Source organism: Mchenga conophoros, linkage group LG10 (genome assembly GCF_057382185.1).
Source record: "Mchenga conophoros isolate Kocher_MC1m ecotype Shallow Benthic linkage group LG10, M_conophoros_male_GT1.1, whole genome shotgun sequence".
Taxonomy (NCBI): domain Eukaryota; kingdom Metazoa; phylum Chordata; class Actinopteri; order Cichliformes; family Cichlidae; genus Mchenga; species Mchenga conophoros.
This window is the reverse complement of record NC_140535.1, coordinates 32,415,043-32,437,557: the sequence shown is the minus strand read 5'-3', so window position 1 is coordinate 32,437,557 and position 22,515 is coordinate 32,415,043. Positions and strand designations below refer to the sequence as shown.

The 22,515-nt window shown below is 42.0% G+C and overlaps 1 protein-coding gene across 1 annotated transcript in view; it reads left to right on the top strand.

Annotated features, from left to right (window-relative positions):
• LOC146566249 (polypeptide N-acetylgalactosaminyltransferase 10-like) overlaps positions 1-14,857 on the top strand; it is a 121,291-nt gene extending 106,434 nt beyond the window's left edge. Inside the window, exons 9-12 of the mRNA XM_085289850.1 lie at positions 2,581-2,802; positions 3,440-3,556; positions 8,324-8,473; positions 9,216-14,857. Of these exons, the coding sequence (XP_085145976.1) occupies positions 2,581-2,802; positions 3,440-3,556; positions 8,324-8,473; positions 9,216-9,380 (654 nt within the window). The 3' untranslated portion in view covers positions 9,381-14,857. The remainder of the gene's footprint in view (positions 1-2,580; positions 2,803-3,439; positions 3,557-8,323; positions 8,474-9,215) is intronic.
• Positions 14,858-22,515: the final 7,658 nt, after the last annotated feature.

Genomic DNA, 22,515 nt, shown 5'->3' with positions numbered 1-22,515 from the left:
GGGGGCACCCCACCTCCGAAGTGGCCCGAGCGAGCCCCAGGCTCCAGGCCCCGATAAGCGGCCGCCAAGGAGTGAGCCGGTGTGTACCTGGACGCCCATCCCCGGACACAAAGAACCACCAACGCACCGATGTCTGAGGGGGTCCGCCACTGGCAGGGAAAGTGGTGGTAGGGGGAGATAGGCCTCCAAACCTTGGAGGGCCTGAGATGTCCCCAGAGAGGTGGCGCCTGACACCCAACCTGACATATAGACACAGACATACAGGCACACACAGATACAAACATCCATTCCCACCCTCATGCTCTCATATGCACTTACTCCACACTCAACCAACGTGGAGACAGACATAAAGAGACGTTGTACACACGATCACACTCCCCAAGCGTACTCTACAAACCGGGTCTAGGTGCCCCCGCCCCTGGAGGAGGGAACTGCACCCAGACCCAGGTGGTGTTTCCCTTTTCCCTGCGGTGGGGGGAGGCAGACCGCCCCGACTCCGCAGCAGCAGGAAGGCTCCACACTCCAGACCGCAGTCGGACGGCCAACTCCTCCTCCTAGTCCTAGCCCTCCCGCTCCAGCAGGTCGCAGAGAATGGGGGTGAGAGAAGACTCCAAACCTCCCTCCACCCGCTCATTGTAATGTTGATGCATGTGTGTTCTAAGGTGCATTTAAAACCCAGGAGGGCTTGGAGCTACCTGCCAGAGAGCAGCAGGTAAGCGCATGGTCCCTCCTGCTAGCCCTCAATGTCTACGTGTATTTAAAATTGAGAGGTGGGCAACAATGCCAGGGGTGGGGTGTACACCCTGATGGTACTTTGGACTCCGTGTATCGTGCCCACCCCCAAGATCCTATATGTATGTGTAATGAGAGTGTGAGTAATGTGAATGTCTAAGTTGTGGGATAAAATTGAGGCAGAGGCAGCCTGCACCCTGGTGACATACCCCTACTCCAAGGCCCTGCATGTGTGGGTGGTTGTGGTGGAGCGGGAAGAGGGAGGCAGCTGGAGATGGGGAGGGAAGGAAGGGAGGGGCAAGTGACCCCTCCCTGGGGCCAGCTCCCCCGCTGACCCCAGTAGGCACCCCCATACTCCGCGACCCGCCAGGGAAAGGGGGCCCAGGCCCATCCAGACCGGGCCCAGTGCAGCAGCGCCGCCCGGCCCCACAGAGCCCGGGACAGTCCACCCAACCCCACCACAGAGAAAACTGCACCCACCCCACCATCCACTCATCTTCCAGACTACATAAGACAATAAACACCCAGGCTGAGATCTTCCTCCACCTCTCCTGTAACTCCCCCTCCTGCAGAGGGAGCTCCTGAAGAGAGGAAAGCTCCTGCAAGATGTGACAATCTCCCCCACCAGTTGAAGAGCCCCCCAGGTGGCTCGACGCACCGGCGGCACCCTGCTCCAGGGCTGGGCCCCCATGCACCCACCCGCCCACAACCCCGGCAACACACCAACCAGGACCCAAGCCCCCGAGGCCCGGTCCGGGTCCCAGCCCAGAGACGGAGCGCCCCCAGAACCTCACGCCCATCCCGGAACCACCCAGGGGCAGCCAGGCTACCAGGTCAGTAACCCACGTCCGTCAGCACAGACCCTCCCCTAGCCCCGCTGCACGCAGCCGCGAGGAAACAGTCACCTGAGAGCCAACAGAGCCCCTAACCGGACATGACCGCTACCCCGGGTTGAGCCCCCCAAGGAAGATGCCTCCGGGGAACCCCCCGACGCCCTAAGCCTGTCCCTACTCCCATGTCACACCCCTGCTGATTCAGCTGCACTGGCTCCCTAATAAATTCAGAATCCACTTCAAGGTTTTGACCTTGACATTCGAGGCTCTGCGTGGACAAGCACCAACATATATCAGGGAACCTTTACATCCATACATTCCCAGCAGGTCCCTGAGGTCATGTGATTAGGGCTTGCTGGTTGTCCAACACACGAGGCTGAAAACTAAAGGCAACAGAGCTTTTGTAACTGTGGCCCCTAGACTGTGGAACTCTCTCCCTTTGAGCCTGAGATATGTGGATTCGGTGGTCTCTTTTAAAAACAGCTAAAAACGTATCTTTTTAAACTTGCCTTTGGTTGATTTTTGTTTTTATGTTTTAGCTTCTGTGAAGCACTTTGTTTTGGGTTTTTTTTTTCTTGAAAGGTGCTATATATGTTTTTATTATTTTTATTTTTTTTACTTTTAACTGCATTTCCTGCATTACTTGATTGTCAACCAAAGAGGCTGCTGTCTGATGAGCCAATTCAGGCACTACATACACAAATCACTGCTGTCAGTCAGTTTGTGACAGCTTAGCAAATTGGGGTATTTGTTGGTCCAGTTCGTGCAGAACTTGATCATGTAGTTGTGTAAGAAGCAGAATTTGAAAGAAGAATTTACTGCATATACAAAGAACTAACCTGATGGTAGCAAAGTTATTCTGTGAGCCTCGGCTTTTGCCAATAAATGAACCAACAACATTTTTATAAATATAGTCATTTATTTGATTGGTGTGAAAACTTGATTTCTGTTGTTCTGACAGTGTGAAATGTGGTCTGTAACTGTAGAGTTAACTGAGAAACCATTCTGATCTCAGAACCTGAAGCGAGTAGCAGAAGTGTGGATGGACGAGTACGCCGAGTACATCTACCAGCGCAGGCCTGAGTACCGCCACCTGTCGGCAGGAGACATGACTGTGCAGAAGGAGCTGAGGAACCGGCTCAACTGCAAGAACTTCAAGTGGTTCATGAGTGAGGTGGCCTGGGATCTGCCCAAGCACTACCCACCTGTGGAGCCTCCTGCTGCTGCATGGGGAGAGGTACAGTTGCTCTTATCCTCTAATTAAAGGCAGCCTAATTGAAAGATGGAACTAGAGCTACCAAGAAATGTGTGTTAGAAAGTCATGACAGTGAGTACTTTGAATATGTAATGTGAAGCTATTTTTTTCTCAGCTTCATGTAGTTTAGTTTTAAAATGCCACTTTGTGTGCCAGAGGTTCAGTCTAAAGATAGTTGGTCTTGTTACTGGTGTCTTAAGCAAATTCTTCCTTTTCTCCTTTGGTATGGCAGGCCAAAAGATAAGAGTAATTACCAGCGGTTTCCTCTAAAATAACTCAAGAAGCTGTCAGAAATTCTCTCCATTTGGCTCTAATATTCCTATCTGTCTGTCATACCAGACTGCTGTCTGGAGCTGTGGACCGGTTACACTCAGTGCATGAATTTAATTAGAGCTTAATTGCAGTGTTCTTGCCTCCTGAAATAACCCAAACTAATGGTGTAATACTACTTGAAGCTGCCTGATGATTTTTTTTTTTGCATTATATTCTTTGTGATTTTGGTAGTTAAGAAAACCTCTGATCTCTGTTGAAGATGTACAACTCTTATTGCCTGAATAACGTCTTTCTGCCGTCTTTCATGCTTATGTGACTCTGCTCTTATGTGTGTTTTTTGGTGAAGATCCGTAACGTGGGTAGCAGCATGTGTATGGAGAGTAAACATTTTGTGTCGGGGAGTCCTATCCGCCTGGAGAGTTGTGTGAAGGGACAAGGCGATGTGAGCTGGAGACATGGACAGGTACGAAAAAGTCACTGAAGTCAGTTATTAATCAGTGTAGCTTGAATGGAGCCTGATTAAGGTCATGTTATTAGTTCACCTTTAACGTCTAATTATTACTCATTTAACCCAAGTTCTTCTGTATACAGGGAGAGTGGTGAGAAAGAAGTCAACCTGTGTGCTCACAGTGAGCACGCCTAACACGGTCCCATTGATACAATCACTGTAGGCGGCAATAAAGAAAACCTGCAAATCCAGAGAATTAATGCGCTGACATTGTCCAGATCATAACAAAATGTGCATCTTCATTAAATTAAAATCTCAAAATAGAATCCAGACATATCCTGAGGGGAAGCGTAAGCTGCAGCGTAACTGTATTAGGCAAACTCGGCACAGCATCATCGCTGCCTGTGCTGCTCGCGTTGGTAACCTGGAGTGTGTCTGCCATGTTGTCAGATCTTTCTACTGACCAAGCTGAACTTGCAGTACAAAGCTCAAAAAATGTGGCCTTTGCGTACAGATTTATAGGCGTCAACATGGTTTGACTTTTTAAAGACAAGCCCAAGTGGCCGGTGGAGAAACTGCAGGTTTTGCCAATCCGTGAGTCCCAGAGGATGTTATGATTCCAAGGATTTTGCAACAGAAACGGCCTTTTTGTTTTTTGTTGTTTTTCTTTATATTTTTCAAATTTCCCACGTGTGGGACTAATAAAGGTTATCTTATCTTATCTTTTTCTATTTCCATGGGAGTTTTGGTTCATCCATCATAATGTTTTTTTTTCTTTCGTGTTTTTGTTCAGGTTTTTTTGTTTTGTTTTGTTTTCATCAAAGACTTGCGTTCTACTTTATTTTACTTTTTTTCTTGTGGACCTGCCCTTAAATATTTGAAACCCTTGCACACACAGTTCCCTTTTTATTTTTAAAGCCTGTTTTTGAAACTTTTAACTGCCTCCTTTTTCATACATTAATTCAACATTAGGCATGCAGAAACCATACTTTGATCTTCTTTTGATACCCGGGCCAAAAGTCGTTATTTTAGAAGTTTTTAATAGTTTAATTTTCCCCATATAATTTTAATAGTTGATGTAATTGCACCCTTGATTTCATCAGGATCCTGGCATGCTTTATTAAAAGAAGTTGCTCTTTAATTTTGTCAGTGATGTGTTTCACTCTCCGCCCCGTACTTACTCAGAAGATTCATTATACTGTGGTCAGATTTCCCAGCATTCCCTGCATTGGGAGTTTTCTGTTAGCTTCGATAGTGTGGGCCAGTCCTTACATTGCTGAAGGTGGCAGGTGTACAGGTAGGAGTGATTTATTATAACGGCTATTTTCTTGCTGTGTCATCAGGCTGTCCAGGATGTAATAAGCATTATAGCGATCACCTATACTCCACAATGTAGATTTAAAAAGAAATCTAAAGGAAAGCGTAGTCTGGTGGTCCACAAATGTGCCTTTCAACTACAAAGTTGAGCGATTTTAGGTTTTTCCTAAGGGCACATTTATGAAATCGCTTAAGTAATTGGATTTTGTCAGCTAACGAGACATAAATGTCAAAAAAAATAGTGCCCGCATAGATGGAAAAGCTTCTTCATTATCTCTGCATTGTTCTAAAAGGACTCTGCACTCACACGTCACAGCGTAGATCTTAAAGCACAGCTCATAATACAAACTTAATGGATTGAATGTCCCCTTTTGTTTCCACAGCCAAAATACTGCGCCTCAGAGCTCTGACAGTTTAATTGCTTTAATCTGAAGATGCGTTGTAGTTTAATTTGTGTCACAGTCTCAATCTGTATTCAGAGCCAGCACGAAATGCATTCGCTGCAGCTCACAGGTGGCCTCTCTGGCAGCTGTCCTTGTCGGGGCTTTTCGATCCTGTACAGGAGGAGTGGAGCAAATCATTCAGACAGTGTTTGGGAGCCAGAGGGGCGACAGTCACCTGGACACAGATGGAGATTAAAAGTTAAATTTTGTATGTTTGGTTTTAAGTAAGAGCGAATTAGACTTTTTTTTTTTTTTTGGTCTGGATATGTCTGGAATCCAGAAATACTTCTACATTTACCAAATCAAAATGAGTCATTTGCTGGTTTTAATGAAACTAAATGCAAAAATCTAATATGAGTTGTTAGCTGAGACGTTTCAATTCATTGTACATATCAAGATTTATCATAATCGTTGATTTCACGGCTAAGGCAGCTTTGATATCAGCAGATTATGATATCAATCATTCTGATGAACTCATCGAGATGTAGACAAATGGATAAGGATCATAAGAAGCTGCGTTAATCCATCACTGTCACAGAAAACAAACTAAGGGTCAAGAAAAAGAACAATTGATACAGCACACGTTGGTCTTTGTTTTTTAGGTTTAGAACCATGAATAAAAACTGTATGTAATTATGGATATACTCTGTATTCATAGATATAAGATAAATACAAAATTATTGAATCAAAAATAAAGCAGTTTTTACCAGAAGTCCCAACCGATTCTTATTCTTCACCGTCAGGTTGCCAAACCAGGCAGCGATACAAAAGAACATCACAGATTCAATAAAACTTCTATAAAACAAAGACAACATCTCAGATGAGACATTAAAAGATCTCGTTTTCCTTAAAAAGAAAAGTCTTTGTTGAACTTTTTTTTAGTAGTGGCATCAGCATGAGATTGAAAACACAGTTTATGGTCAAGTACCACACCTAGATATTTATAACTCTCAACTATCCCAGCTTTAATGATAATATGTGATGAGCTATCAGAGGACTTCCTAAAATCAATAATCATAGTTTTTTCCCCTCCTTTAGTTTAGTTTTAGACACATTAAGTGAAAAGAAGGACTCATCACACCAATTTACAAAATCATCTACAACCTGTCCATGGCCTGACTCGTCCCCCACTAGAAGACTGACGATCACTGTGTCGTCAGCAAACTTCAGGATGTATCTGTTCGTGAAATTACTGCGACACTCATTTGTGTACAGAATGAACAGAAATGAGTGTCGGCTATCAAATAAAACACAGTAAAATTCAGCAGTATTTTAAAAATTATTACTAATTTTCCCAATGACCTAAAGGCTACTCTAATAATAAAGTAGTAAAGTGTTGTTCTCATTTCAAGTAAAATAAGGCTTCTCCTTAAAAATAATAAGAGCTTGTCTTCAAATAGTGTTTAATTTAAAATAATGAACAGGTTTAGTTGGGGTTTCCCCTTTTCTTCATTGTTCTGAACTAAATTTTCTTTAAGCCTCCTTTCCCCGCCACCTGTTTCTCCTCTTCAGACTTCTGCAGCTCGTCCTCTGTTTCCTGTTTTCACGTGTGCTCTGAATAAAAGATTTGATTGACTGCTTAGAGAGTTACAAAGCCCGCAGTTGGGTCTGTGTTTCCTTTGTACATATACGTGACTATAGTAAAGACAAAGGAAAAGGCTGCACACATTAAAATAACCTTTGCAGAGAAAGATGGAAACAGTCTGTCAAAATCTAGTAATATGTCTGCGTCTGTGAAGAATGACGGGGAATCATAATAACAAAAGGTACACTATTGCTCATCTGTCAAAAACATGATACCTTGCTTAAGCACCTTCTATGACACCAGCAGTCCAGAGAGGAGGGTTTTGTAGCGATTTGATTATATTGTGGTCATAGACTGAACCTGACTCTTCTTTTACAAAACTGTGGTCTTCTTTCAGACCACATGCACTAAAATGCACCCAGTGTAGTGTATTATATTAGGACATTTTTCTGCATGCAGACATGTTTATGGGCTGGTTGACATGAGGACAAAGGATAAACATTTTCAGTAAACGGTTAAAAAAATATCTGCTGTGTACATAACTCTTTCATTTGGTTAGTATATATATATATATATATATATATATATATATATACACACACAAAATGCAGTGCGAGTTGAAAAAATCTGCCTATTTAAAAGCTGCTCCCTTTTCACAAACGGGCACCACAGCAGGTAACTCCACGTGTTGGATTTGGCAGAGTCTTACACCAGATGCGTTTCCTGACATTTGTGTCTCCGGCTGGAATTGAACCAGCTACCTTTCGGTCATCAGTCAGATGTGTTACCCTCACTGGATATGGGGGAAAAATGGTGACTAAAGTGTAGTGAACTCTCCTGTCAGTGCTGCACTGCTTCCAGTACGGCTGCTATTTTTAGATTGCTCCCTGAAAGTCTGATTCACACTGAATGGACACAGACTGGCATTTGTATCGCACTTTTCTTCTCTTACTGACCATTCAGAGCACTTTGCACTGCAAGCCAATTTCACCCATAGCACTTCACACCTACAGCCAATCAGAGAATCACAAATTAACCTAACATGCATGTTGTTGGGTTTTGGGAGGAAGCCAGAGTAACCAGGAGAGAGGAGAACACAGGTTTCATACAGAAAACTCCAGAAACCGAGGTGTTCAAGTCTCCTCCTGTATAAAACAGGTCAGAAGTTCCCAACAATAATCAAAGGCCACAACTATGATAAACTTTTAGATTTTTATAAAATTCAATTCTGAACTCTACAGAAGCAAAACAGCACAAAGGAGCAAAAGCAGCTTAATAGGAAAGTGAAAGTTTCTTACAGTAGGTTATAAAAACGATTTCTCCCACATTGATATTTTAACCCTGTATCGCTCTTTTCAAAAGTTCTGACCTACAAAACAAACGATTCATTTCAAGTCCCCTGCAAGTCCCTTCACCCTGTGCTGAGAATTTTTCATGTCGCGTAAAGATCATCGCACTTCAAAAAAGGAAAAAATCATTACGTTATATCTCCTGCAGGTGTTTACGTTTGGCTGGAGAGAGGACATTCGGGTGGGCGACCCCATGCACACGAAAAAAGTTTGCTTCGATGCCATTTCCCACAACAGCCCCGTCACCCTGTACGACTGCCACGGCATGAAAGGCAACCAGCTGTGGCGCTACAGAAAGGTATGACAGAGATGAAGCGGAGATCAGAGTCGGAGCCTTCGGCGTGGTTATGTGTAATGTTTGTGTGGTGAGCTCTTTCTCTGAGCCTTTTTGTTTTCCTCTTACAGTACAAAACAGCAAAATTGCAAATGTAATTGCTTCAGAATGAATGACTTCAAGAATGCTTAATCAGTTCCCAAAGCTTTGCACTTTTTAACCGAATCTACGGGGCTCATTATGTTGTTGTGCTTTTATGCTCGGCTATTACAAAGGGCCACGTTTCTATTTTTGTAACCATTGTGGGATTTATTAATGTAGCCACAAAGAAACATGCTGGCAGCAGTAAACAACACAAGTTGAAAGCGTTACTTGCAAACATTGGTTTAAAGTGGACCTGTTATACCCATTCCCAGCTCTGTATATTCATTATTTGATTCTATTAGAATATCTTTGCATGAGTTACTGTTTAACATGAGCTGAGTTTTAGTGCAGTCTTTATCCTCCACCACAAACAAGCCATTATAGTTCCTGTCCTCCACCCTTAACCCAAGATTATTCTCATTGGCCGTCCCTCACAAACAGAAGGTTTGAACAGTCGAGATATCCCCTCTCGCTGACATAAAACAGACGAGACATGAAAATGTTGAGCATTTAGAGCTAGCTGTCAGGGAGTCATTGTTTCAAACACTGTCCATGTTTCAAATGAGCTTCCAAAGAGTTTCTCTTTGACGCAGCCCGTCATCTCCCTTGTTTCTCCCTCCAGGATAAGAGTCTGTATCACCCCGTCAGCAACAGCTGTATCGACAGCAGCCTGAACGAGCGGCGTGTCTTCATGAACACGTGTGACCCGTCCTCGCCCACTCAGCAGTGGCTATTTGAGAAAACCAACGCCACCGTGCTGGAGCACTTCAATCAGGGCGCCAAGTGAAGTCCTGCAGCATCCACGAGGAAGGACTCACGCAGAAGTGGAGCTGCTGCTGCTGCTATTGCGAACTGGGGTATTTCCCATTTACCTCGCAATGAGGTGACAGCTGTTTCTCTTTGGGGTGCTGGGAGTGAGGCAGGACGGCACGCAGAGGGGGTTAGTTAAACGCATTAGTGTGAGGGAAGATTGGGTTTGAGTTTGATTGATGGGATTTGTGTAAAAGTTACTCTGTGAGAGATGGGTGTGTTCTGTCGGGGTGCTGCTGTGGCAGTAGGTCTGTCTCACTTCCTGATTTTTATTTAATTTTTTTATCGTCTGCCATTCCTCTTTATTTCTTTTGCCCGTTTCAAATCTCCCTCTCTTCCCCTGTACTGTTTCCTCTCTGGGGGTTTGTTGTTTGCAGTTCTCTCTCCCTCTCTTTCTGTCCATCTACCTTTTATCCTCCAATCTCTCCTCCCTCGTTTCTCTCCCGGTCTGCCACTGCCTGCATGTCCGTCTCTATCTGCCTGCATGACTGCACCTTTGCCCACCTTTTTCATTCTCCCTCTCAAATATCCTTATGTCTCTCCAGCTCTGACAACCTCCCTGGGGGTAGATGAAGGGGGGGAGGGGCTCTTGCTGAGCCAAAGTCGTACTGACACCTGGGTGAAGCCAGGCAGAACCACTCTGAAAATCACCTGGTGAAGTGATTCTCCTTTACAACCTTCTGTTCCCTCCCTCATCCTTCCCCTCATGTGTGTAACTCCTGGTCTGCGGGCAGAGCTGCATTGAATGTAGTGGGTGAAAGTTGACAAAGACGGTCCAAGGAGATAAGACCTTTTGCACGTGCCTCACTTATTTGTTCCTTATTCTCTGCTTTCCTGTCTGTATTTATTGATTAGTCCTTCACAGATTTGTCACTGTGCCACGTTCTTCTTATATTCCTCAGAGACGAGCGCTTTCCGATGCCAGGGTATGTGCAGGCTGACTCCTGCTGGGTAATGGTGCAGTCAGACTAGATTTTGCTTTCTTCATAGAGGTCCTGCATCTCTTAAAATAGCCAATAAGAATGCAGGCTGTCTGAGGCCTACGCAGAGATAAAAGCGACAATGGCAAACAGAAGATCCAAGGTAAGGTCATCGCACTGTAACAAGGCTCCAACAAGTGCTTCCTGTGAGATCTCACCCTGGAGTGGGTCCATTTATTTGAGAATGCTTTGAGAAAAGCTCCTCAAAGCAGTGACCACTAAATCAGGAGGTATTTGTTCAGAATTTAGTTTTAAGGTTGCGTGGTTACTGCGGTTTGTTAGCTAAATAGCCGTGCTACTTCGCATCACTACGACGACTCCTCATTATTCATACTACATCTCATAGGATTTGCAGTATACAAGCAAGTGTGCTTTTTTGGCACTACGCACACAGCAAGATGTTTAAAGTTTGGGGCTCATTTGCCTGCTACATTCAACAGTGTGTACTTTGTTGGGGCTGTACCAAAAGCAAATGGAGAAAACAATATGCAATTATTATAATAATAATAATTATAATATGCACTGTAAGTTTTCCCAAGCCAAACTTCTGTCTGACTGCACCACGAGAGCTTCTTTGTCATTATTGTGGTGACAGTGGGAGTGGGAGTAGCTGTCACACCTCTTTGAGTTTCTCCTTTGCTTTCTGTGCGCTATTTGCCGCTTTCCACTCAGTCACTAAAGCAACCCGGTCACAGACGGCCAAGCAAGGGGTCTCGTCAAGGTGCGGAGCAGCAGGCAGCACCACAAATAGACCCCTGCGCGCCCGGATGGCTGGCCGTGTGACTGACAGGCCAGCTGATTCTCAGCAGGGCTGCCTGATTGGCCGGCCGCCATGCTGACACATCACTTTAGAGTACAGTGTGAGCGGGAGTAGAGACCAAAAGGGGAAATTATCCAGGATAGCCTCGCCAAGGTAGCGCTGGGATTGAGACTAACGTGTGTGTGTGTGTGTGTGAGTGTGAGAGGGGGGTTTAAAATGCATTAAGCACTTATGGAATGATAAACTTGAATGAAATCTTAGTGCCTTGTTAGAAGAGGACTAGATGTTGCTGTGTGTATTTGCAGAAAATGTGTGTGGCCTGAAATGTCCAGATGAAAATAGGGAACAATTCCTCAATTCAGGAAGTGACTTTGCTTGGATTTTTTTTATGCTGTAAAAGACTCCTCAAGTCTTTGAACTGATCATGAATTGACTTCTGGTGCAGGACCTTGAACGCACCACTGGCTTTGTGAACACACGTGTAACTGCTGGCTGTGAATAGAGCTAAAAAGACTGTTTTTTGTTGTTTTCCCAGCATATTTGCTCCTGCTGTCAAAAGTAAACCACAACCCTAAGAAGACCTTTTGTTGTATTGAAATCATGATATGATGCTGTGTTGTTTTCCCACTTGTTCAATCCAGAATATTATAATGAGAGAGGAAATTGCTGTCTTTGTTTACCAGTGTCGCCATCCGCCTTTATAAATCCTTTTCTTCATTCTGTTTTTAATCAAATGTGCTTTCATCCTTTCTTTGATCCTGTGGTTTAGCTGATGGTGATTTTGCTTGAATCCCTGTTTGACACTATGTTTTGGGATGTTCTGGTCTGTCGCCTGCGCACATTCTCTAATCCCATTTTGTGAAGCAGAACAATGTTCAGTGTGTGCCATTTTAATCATCAGATCCAGGTATTGGGCTCTGGAAGATATTAACATGCAGTAGTAGACCAAAAGAAATGGTAATATTCACTATATATCACAATATTTCAGTATTTAAGTCAGATATTAGAAAATGTTGGGGAAAAATATATATTGAGCTCCTTGTTGTGTGCAGATTAAAACCTTTTCCAACACAAATGCAAAAAGGATTTTATCACAATCAGTGCAAACAATGATTTGTTGTTTCCAATTCTGTCTTATCACATAAATTGTTCACACAAATGCTAACCAAGAACCCATATTTAGATAGCAGAGCTGGTAGATTTGCAATGAGATTATTGAGAGGTGAAGATAAATAACTATCACAAGTGTTTTCTAACCTGTTCGACTGTTAAGTTGTTAAAACCTGATCTACTTTTCAAAAAACCCTTCTTGAGTTACAGTAAATGGTTCATTTACCAGCATGTAACTGTTATTTATTAGCAGCAGGAGCGTACTAAATGTAAACCTTTTTGTTGTACACTGTACACTGTCAAATTGTTAAAAGATGACTTAGAATTATTGTTTCAGACCACCGAGTAAGATTACCAGCAGATGATCCAACAGGAACAATTTGTTATCCACTGTATATCCAGATATGATTTCTTTGAATTTCTTTTCTTTGACATCATACTAGAATTGATAATGGGCTGGGCTGTTGCTGGGATTGTTTGTTTGTTTGTTTTTTCTAAAGAATTGTCAATACGAACACTCTTTGTGGAAGTTTTATAGAAGGTGGGTACATAAGGCAACATTTTTGGTTCAAATGAGACTGTCGAAGTACTAAAAGTTACTTTATAGTTCTCTCTGAGAAAGTGTACTATTCTTTAATATTTCATCTTGTTTTTCTTCTCTCACATTTATCCTGCAGAACAGTTTATTGCATCTGTTTTTCCTTGAGTCTGCCAAGCCCAACTGTCACATAAATCTTGGATAAAAAGAAGAAGATTATCATCATTACAGACTTTTGGCTGTGTTGTATAGAATTAGTAAGAAAAGTGTTTTAGGTAGCTGATGTGTTAGCTTGTGCTTTTTCAAAGATGTTTTAGGCATGAAGAGCTGTAGCAGGGCCAGAAAATCCCTTATTCCAATAAAACATCAGGGGCAGCAGGATCAAATGCAGTAGGACGAGCTGATTTTAGAGAAAATGTAGAACTTAGCTGTCAAATAGAACGCCATGATTAGTCAACTGGAAGGCCAGTGTTTAAACAGGTATCTGACAGTTTATTGACAGTAAATCATGATATAATTTGACCTGGAACGTGCTAAAATGCTTTATAGAATAGCCAAAGTCCTATTTTTAAGTAACAAAATATAAAATACAAAATTACAGCAAAAGACTTATTTAGATGTCCTAATCTTCCCTGCAGAGTAATCTTCATGTTCCCCTTGCCTCAGCTGCGCAGAAAAGAAGCAGAGGTCATTGCTGGTATTTAGAGTTGAGTCTTTTGGGTCTCACAACCAGAATCGTCATTAACATGACTTCTTTTGTTTTCCCTTCAGGAAAATGTTTGGTAAAGCCCCAGTCACACAGGCCTGGATCCACCATGATTGAGATGTTGGTGCTATCACTAATAAATCTGAGGTTAAAATAACATTATCAGTATAACAAATTAAGCTATCTCACTACAGTCTAAACTCAGCTCTCTGTCCCTGTTGTTGAAAGAATAATCCCAAGCTTGGCATGTTTGCCTCGAGGGCAGGAAGACGAGGAGCACCTTTTGTGAATTTTTTTTGACAGTTTAGTGAGTCGTCACAAAATGATGGGAACTGCATTCTGCAGATAGGATGATAGCAATGATAATCAGCTGTTCTGCAGGAAAGGATGGGGGAGGAAACGAGATGATGCCAAAATTGCGTTCATGCTCTTCATCTTTACTGTGTTTTGTACAAAGTGCATTAAATTAAAAATGAACTTAAATGGATCTGTGTCTCTGGGGAAATTTCACAGGATGTTGCCAACTGTATCCCTTCAATTATGTTTAATTGAATAAGCTTTTAAAAGTTTGGGTTTTTTTTCAATCAGAGTAATATGTACCTTTCCATTGCACATGTAAAGTTTGTTTTATTACATCAAAGGATAACTTGGGTCGAAGACTTTCAGGCACTGCTTTATTTCAGCTTTTATCCACTGTGGTAAAGTATTTAAGTAAAGAAAAACTTCCTTGCAGACACTAGGGATACGAATTTAGCAAATCGATTTCACTAGCACTTAACATAGATCGGTTCTCATTGGCACCGTTTTTAGAGTCGACACCATCACTAAGAAACATATCAAAGGAAAGGAATTGAACTACTGGGAACTGTTCCCTACAAGACCCGATCCTCAATTCCTGTCCCTAGCTGGCACCCATATAATGGTATAAACCACAGTTCAAGTACACAAACACTTCAAATGTAATACTTTTCCACAGCTGCTGGGATAGAGCAATCGTAAATGTGCTGAAACGTTTTATAACGTTAAGATCCAAATGCATTTTTACGTTTTTTTTTTCCCACCTTCACATGTTCAGTCGAAAGTCTGTTGGGCAGAATAATCGTAATTTACAGGAGCAAATGTTTTTAATGTCAGTGGCCAACGTGGCCCATCACACAATGTTGTGTAGGTGTGTGAGCTTTGATGTGTAGGGAAGTGTACATTTTGTATCTCAAAAATATCCAATATTTTTTTTCTACTGACATTGCAACTGTAAAGGTGTATTTAGGTATTTAACAAACTGTACAATTAAACTGGAATTGTATGATATTTTTTTCTGAAAATTGTAAAATAAAAAGGTTTCTATATTTGGATGAACGTCTGTCTGTGCTTCTGGGACTTAATTTTTAAAAAAAAAATTCTCCATAGTTGAATAAAATAGTTATCATCAAATCAGTTATCACACACAAATGAAGTTATCATCAAATCAAGTCCTTTTATATAGTTTTATAATGGGGGGGGACTTATACTAGAAGCCTCTCGCCTCTAACCACCTCTTTAAGCCGGGAGTGTCACTGCGATCCTGCACCCAGGGCACTTGGGGCTTGGTCCAATCTCTTGGGTTGGGGTGACGATGTCTCCCCCCAGCATCGTCCTGACTCCCCCTTGCTGTAGCATGCATCTTTTTTACCCCCCCCCCCCTTCCTAACATCCAATCCATATAGCTTTCTCAGTTTTGCCCTCAGATGAGACGAAGACATTCTCAGTCTGTGTGAGGCAGTGACCAATCAGCGTCAGAGATGACAGAGCACCAGGTGGGCGAAAAGGCTGCTCATTCTAGTTGCGATCGTCTTCCCTAAATAACTTCAGCGTAAACGTCTGGTGCTCACAGCTTTCTAATTTCCTCCCCTTGTCACTTCTTGTTGTAGGTTCTGTATGGCTTTAATAGTTTCTCTGACTGATGGTGCAAAAACACACTTTCCACATGCGCTAATCCCATAATCATTTCCCCCAGCAACCCACTAACTCTGATAGCTTTCAGGTTTCAGTGATTTATCCGTGGCTGGAGTGATATTGCTTTTGCAAGTTGGCCCATTTCTCCCAGAGTCTCCTGGGATGTGTCGTAACTCAAAACTTTTCATGTTGGCTGAGAAGGACTGAGAACGTTCTGGTTTGGTAAGAACACTTATAGTGTCCGTGTTATGGGAGCTTTCATGTAATTGCACAGTCACAACACTCGAGCAGCAACATGCTGATCAAAGGACTGGTTTTAGGTTTCTGAGAGTAAAAAAAGTTTCAGTGATGATGCAATGTATTCAGGGTGTGCAAACCAGACTGATGTTATCTGCATACTAATTGTTTTCATATTCATATTTATTTCCAGTTAATTAGCAAATGATCAACATTCCCTGAGACTCGGGAGCTGTAACTGGGACAGATCAGGCTATTACATTAGCACAGTGTTCCTCTAAAGATATCCATTAAGTTTCTTTATTGGGCTCAGCACCATTATAAAAAGAAAAACACAATCCAATTGTCTCCCATAATTCACTAATACCCCCTCTCTCTGTGCTGCTTGCTCTCTGGGCCAACAGCTCCTTCAGATTACACAACAAAATGGGAAGACGTTTCAATGACAGAGTGTCACGGTTTTGATTCCACGCATCTTCAAAGAGTACAGAGGGTTTGTCACATTGAACTGCACAATTATATGGGGGTGTGGGGAATATGGTTGCCTTTTGTTTTGCAATTTCTTGCCTCACGTCATTTTGTTCCATCCCACGCTGACAAGAAAAGTTTCGGATGGAGGAGGAAGGCTGTCTCACACATGAAGGCTTAAATTGCAACTACCTTTAAATACAGCAATGCAAGGGTGGCCACATCATATTGCATCTGGCATTGCTGTGAAGCAGTGCTGGGTTATCTCATTAATTCATCTAAATGCAGATGACAACATAGTCCAAATACATACTGAGTTGTAATGACAGTGATGCCATGTGGTCTTAAGCCTTAGCCAAGTATGGGTTCGCAAAATAAACTAAATGTCATATCAAATATATAATGTACTTCATTTGATGCCCTGGGAATACAAATGGACAGCCATTTAAGAAATTGCATTAAAACTTTGTAAGTAAATTTGAACCTTTGGTAATGCAAATTCTGTAATATCTGTACAAACTGCATTATGTATGTGTAGCATCCCTCTTCATCCACAGCATTTTGTTCTGTATCACAGGCGTATAACCTGCAGCATCAATTACACCCAGGTTTCATAGTTCTCAAAGCATAGTTTTATGCATATGAACATGGGGCGTCCTTGCTAATGGGAAAGTTACACAGCTGTTGAAAAAGAGACACACCCACGCACATCTACACATCTGCCAATAAATCTGTTATTCCTGTAGGAAAATGGGGGGGAAAAAAACATGTTGACAAATTCTTTGGTCATGCCTATCATAACACATTTTTCCCTGCAGCAAAATGTGAAGAAGGCATCATCGCCTCACATAAAATAATATAAGAGATGGGAAGAAACGAAAAAAACAAAAGCAAAACGTACACACGCCACCGCATGAACAAATATAATAAAAAGGAAGAACAAGGGACTAAATAACATTGTGTTTGTTTCCCATGGCGTCGCCCTTCTTCTCTCTCTCAGCTATCAGCCCTTTGCCCCTCAGTCTTATTATCTCGGTCTTGGGTCAGTGAAGGATAATACAACTCCAGCCTGAGAGATAATACATCTCCGGTCAGACCTCACTTCAAAGCAAACTAACAAGCTCCACAGACAGACACACTTAGCTGGTCCATGAAATTCAAAACGATACAGAGCTTGGGCTGAAGCGGCGCCCGTCATCGATTGATTCATTGTTAGTGGGAGCGTCTGTGGGGAGAAAACAGAGGTGCAAATTCACTGTCGGGAGGCAGAAGGAACTTAAATGTGGGATAGGGTTCTTGCCTGTGCTCTCCTTCTCCACAACTCAAACAAAAAGCAAATGAAGAACAATAGTGCAGACTTAACACTTCGCCACAATGTAGTTCTGCTTAACTCCAAACCACTAACATCTGTGTGTGTTCCTAAGAGTAGAGAGTAACTGATGCTAGCTGTTATGCAGGTGCTGTTTTGGATGTTGAACATCAGAGCAAAGCTTTTTAGTACTCTCCAGCTCTCCGTTTTTGCTTTTCTTCTCAGTTCTCAGACATTTGCTTAAAGCTGCTTCTTTCCTTATATTTTCTTAGTTCGGCCTATAGTAAAAACAACAACAGCATACTGTGAAAATGTGTCCATTTCTCTGTGCTCTACAAGTCTTTGGTGTTGCTTTGGTGACACCAGCTTAACCCTTCCCTCATGTCTTGATTCTGAACATTATTAGAAACATCTTCAATGAAAAATAAGCTATAAATCTGTAGAAGAATACATCATGTCAGTAGCTGTCGCTGGTAGATGTCTGCTTATATAAGTGCTGCAATGCACGGGGAGTTTGGGCTTGGTGGTAGGGGGTCAGCCACGTCCCATGGATAAACCTCTGGGACCGCTAGATCAACTCTCACTTGTGGTTCCAAGATGTTGCTTGTGCACAGCAGCAGCCACACCTCAGTAAGCTACTATTTTGGTTAAGTTGTCCACATCTTCTGCTTAAGCCCAGTTAAATACAGTAGACAGATGCATGAGTATATAGTGAGACCCATGCATGCGTCTGCCAGGAGGAAGTTTCTCTTTTCAAAGATTACTTAGAAAGGGAATCAAACATAAATAGCACAAAGTTTCTCTTTTCAATCACAACTTCTTACCTTTGCTGGTAAGGAGAGATTGCTAGAGATTTCAGAAAGTCACTGAATCAAAAAGAGGTGTGCAAGTACAACAAAATGTCTTTCTCTGACACCAAACTCGAGGTGATGGAGCTGTAACGGCAAGTTACATTTTTATGTGCGGCCAGACTCGTGGATGAATGAAGGCGATGTATGATCCTGGCAAACATGAACACGGGTGTTTTGCTTTTCTCTGTTTTAAATGAAACTTTATCCTTTGATTTTACATCAAATAGTCTTTATCTAAAACTAAGTGTTATAAGGTATAAAAACATTTTTTTGGACCGGGTGAGGGCTTTATTGAGACATTACTGACATACTTTGAATTTAACAACTGTTGCGTCAGACAGTTTGGTTAAAAAAAAAAACATAACCAATGCCTCCAGGTGGTTCTTCCGATGAGCGTATGATGTCTTTGATCATTTAAGAATTTAACCATGGTCAACTTTTGTAGCAAAAGTCTTTCAGGAAGGTTTTCTAAGACATACTTCAAATAGCGATGAAATAAAGAATGAAAACACAGACTAGAACCAAAAGGAAAAAAGACCGTTTTCAGGTGCAACAATTTGTTGACTTTGAATGCTTCTAACCAGATCTGTGAAAACACGTACATGTGTAAAAGGAACATTTTCACATCAAGAATGCATTGAGATTCCTCCTCATTGAGATTCCTCATAGTTTCCTCAAATGGTCCCCGATGCTGTAGTGTGGGCTCTGAGGACTGTGCAGCGCCAAGGTGACAATGACAAGAAAAGTGAGTTTTATCTCCCTGCATTGATTAAATAAAGGTCAGAACATTTATTTTTAGAATCATTACACACTCTAAAATACTGATGCTGAATTGATTTTGGTTGTTTTCAGCTGGTTCTGATTGATGAATGGGGCCCATTGGTGATTCTCATGCGGGTCGTCGTGTCTGTGCCGTTGCAGGGATACATGGAGCCAGACTAGGCTGCACGGATTTTGCATCGATTTGTCTTCTACTAAAACTTGAGCTATGTAGAGAAATGACAACAACATTCATCATCGTCTTTGCTGCTTTAAAGAACAGAGATGAGAAAAAGTTTTAGAAGCGCAAGATCATTATTGTGTCCAAGTCTGGATGAGCACACCGAGCAGAGTCTGGTGAAATACTGGGAAAGGGGCATGACGTCTACATATGTTAATGACTCGAGAGGTGACTAATCCTTTTTCCCCAGCATGAAAGGATTACACAACGAGAAACAGGTAGGAAGAGTTTTGACATTTGAAGAGCCTGGAAAGTAAGAGGATGAAGATTTATTCTAAGAGCAGCTTTGGCAATAGAGCAAATTTAGTTGCCTAATCTTCGAGCTTTTACTGACTTTCTTGCATTATTGTCATACTTTTAGCAAGTTTTTCAAGTTGTCATGTTCATTTGTCTGACAAAAAGAAAGCAGGAGGGCAGGAGACCAAGATAACTGTATAGTATGTATAAATACACACACACATACATGTATACACACATGCCACTCTGCGTGGTTTAAATCATTCTCCCTTCCAGAAACTGACTCATGCACGCTCACCCAAGTCACTCAGAGCTCCATCCAAGGCTCAAATTTTCATCTTTGTCACCACCAGCGTCCAGACTCTTGGGGGTCCTGTCCCTGCTGGATTCCATTCTGCCATGGAGGGTCATTGGAGTTAGACCCCAAATACAATCATTCATCTCTCTCTCTCTCTTTTAGAATCTCTTAGGATGAGGGTTAAGGTTAAGCCTGGGGTTTGGGTTAAGTAATTCTTTAATAGAGAGAGTCAGTCGGCCCATATTAAAACAAAAGCTAGCAGCTACAGTAGCTGTTGACTAACATACAGTTATTGGTTGGACTCCTTTTGCCAACATGCTAAAGTCTTACCTTGTTTTCACTCATGAGTGTGAGTTTGGAGCTTTTCATTGCCAGCTCGCATTTTTTTTAAAAACCGAACAATACGTAGCATCACACGCCGTAAATCTGGTCAACTCTGGAGACAGAAAATAATGTTTAAATCACCTACTTTGTGTGCCGATCATCTGTTGCCTGTAGTCCCTTCCATGAGCACTGATGCTTAGCAGCAGTTATTTTAACCAAGCTTCTGAGCTCCGTGCTGCTCCTGATGGTTGGGCCAAAACCTTGCATGGTAGCTCACTGTGTGTGTGAGCATCTGTGTGTGTGGATGTGTGAATGAGCTCCAAATGTTTTACCTCAATTTGCGCTGAAGAGAAAATACAGATTCTGTGTACAAATATCAGCAGCTCATATCTGTCGTGTTAATGTGTGAATGCCAAGCTGTTTACTCAGTATTCAAAGACTATTTTAACTCCATGAGGTTCCGTTTAAAATTCTATACTCATTCCTAATCTTTCCTATCTTTGAGGGTACAAAGTCAGATAGAAGCTATTAAATCAAGTACAAATAGACAAGAGATTAAAGTGGCAAAAAAAGAAAAGTGAGCGATGAGCACATGGTCAGATTGCTGAGCTGAGGTGATGAGAAGAGAGATAATAATGGACAGCAGAGAAAATTAGATGTGGGGAGGAGAAGGGGAGATAAAAAGGTGAAGTGATGCACTTTAATAATCCCCACAATCACTCACACTTTTTCCAGGTTTACGTTCAGGGAATTCGAATACTTTGCTGCAGAATTTGTAACAGATCATAAGTGATATGACAAGAAAAAGCCTTTTGAAATGTATTCCAGCAAATAGAAAAAAATGGGTAGACCACTAAAATAGTCCAGTGCATGAATAGAAACCTATAGAAAACAGGAAGGAGGAATGATCTGTGTTTCAGATTCAAAACACTGTAATCTATATTTAACTGAGCCAATGAATTCATCCGGCCAACATAAGGACTCTAAATGAAAAGGAAAGCAAAAAACAGGAGAAAGTAAAAAGAGAATGGAGCATATGTACCATAAAAAGGATCCAGACACCAGAGAAAGAAATAAAGGCAGAAAGACTGTGAAAGCAAGTGGAGTTTGGACAGTGACTAGGAGGCACAGGAACACAGGTGGATAAAATATAAAACAGATAAAAGACAAGCAGACAGTGCAAATATTTCTGGGCTGAAGACGTGTACAGCCTCATTTCCACTGCCGCCTTTCGTGCTCAATTCAGAGTAACCACTCATATCTAATTTCTGCAGTCGGTTTTTCAGCCCTGACATAAACTGACAGCGACACGTGTGGGCACAGCAACAATAACACAAGATGTCACATTTGTTTTTCTACCATCGCTTCCCCCGGCCTGCGCTCGAATGCATTTCAGTTCTGGTATCTGAGCTTTGCTGTTATGTGCTAAAGGATCTTCCAAGAGGTCTGTGCTTAACCCAGAGAGTAATTTAAATTGTAAAATATAAACTACTAGAATTTATTATGTACCTACCTGTATGATGCACCTAGCTAACGGTGCTAGCTAGAAATACCTTATATATCTCTCCATCCTCTAGTTTAAACATGATGACTTCTGGCTACACTAAACAATAAACAGGCCAACAACTAAAATGTGAAAGATTGGGTTTGCTAATGCTAATGCGAATCCACAGACCAGGATTGCTGCAGTTGTCTTTTATATACCACCTGGGTTTTGATCCCAATCAAGAACTTCAGTCACACCAGGACTACTGGTAGTGTTTTGACTTTTCCAGGTTTAAACTCGTGTTTAAACCAGGATTAAGATGGTAACTGTGCCTCTGTCAGTCGTATAATTGAGCATTTAGCTCAGAACACTGCTGTGGATACACACAACAACACAGAGGAGCCAAAAAGGACTATATTCATCTTTTGCACACTGTCTCTAGTGTGACACAAGGCTGCAATAAGTTTTCTCTACTTGTCACCGACTTGGGTTTGAGCATTTGCGTCACCCCATGAACGTCCCTACACCAGGTAGGGTTGCCAACTCCCTGAAAAATAAATAAGGGACACCTCGTGGCCAGGGCCGGGCAACCCAGTTGTCTTCACCCTTCCCAGTGTGGTAGCTCTTTTTTTTGTGTGTGAAATTATTTTTTAACCATTTGACTTGAATTTGATTTAAGCAGATGCATATTCTTTGTGATATGACCATATGGGAAACAAACGATCATTTAGCCATTTATTTTTAGCTCAAAATGACAACATTAACACAGTAAAACAGGTCTCTTTCTTAAACAGAAGCCTGTCATGCTTAACTTTTGAGAATATAAGTAAATCTTTCTTTAAAAGAACTCTGTCCTACTTAACTTAAAATTATATA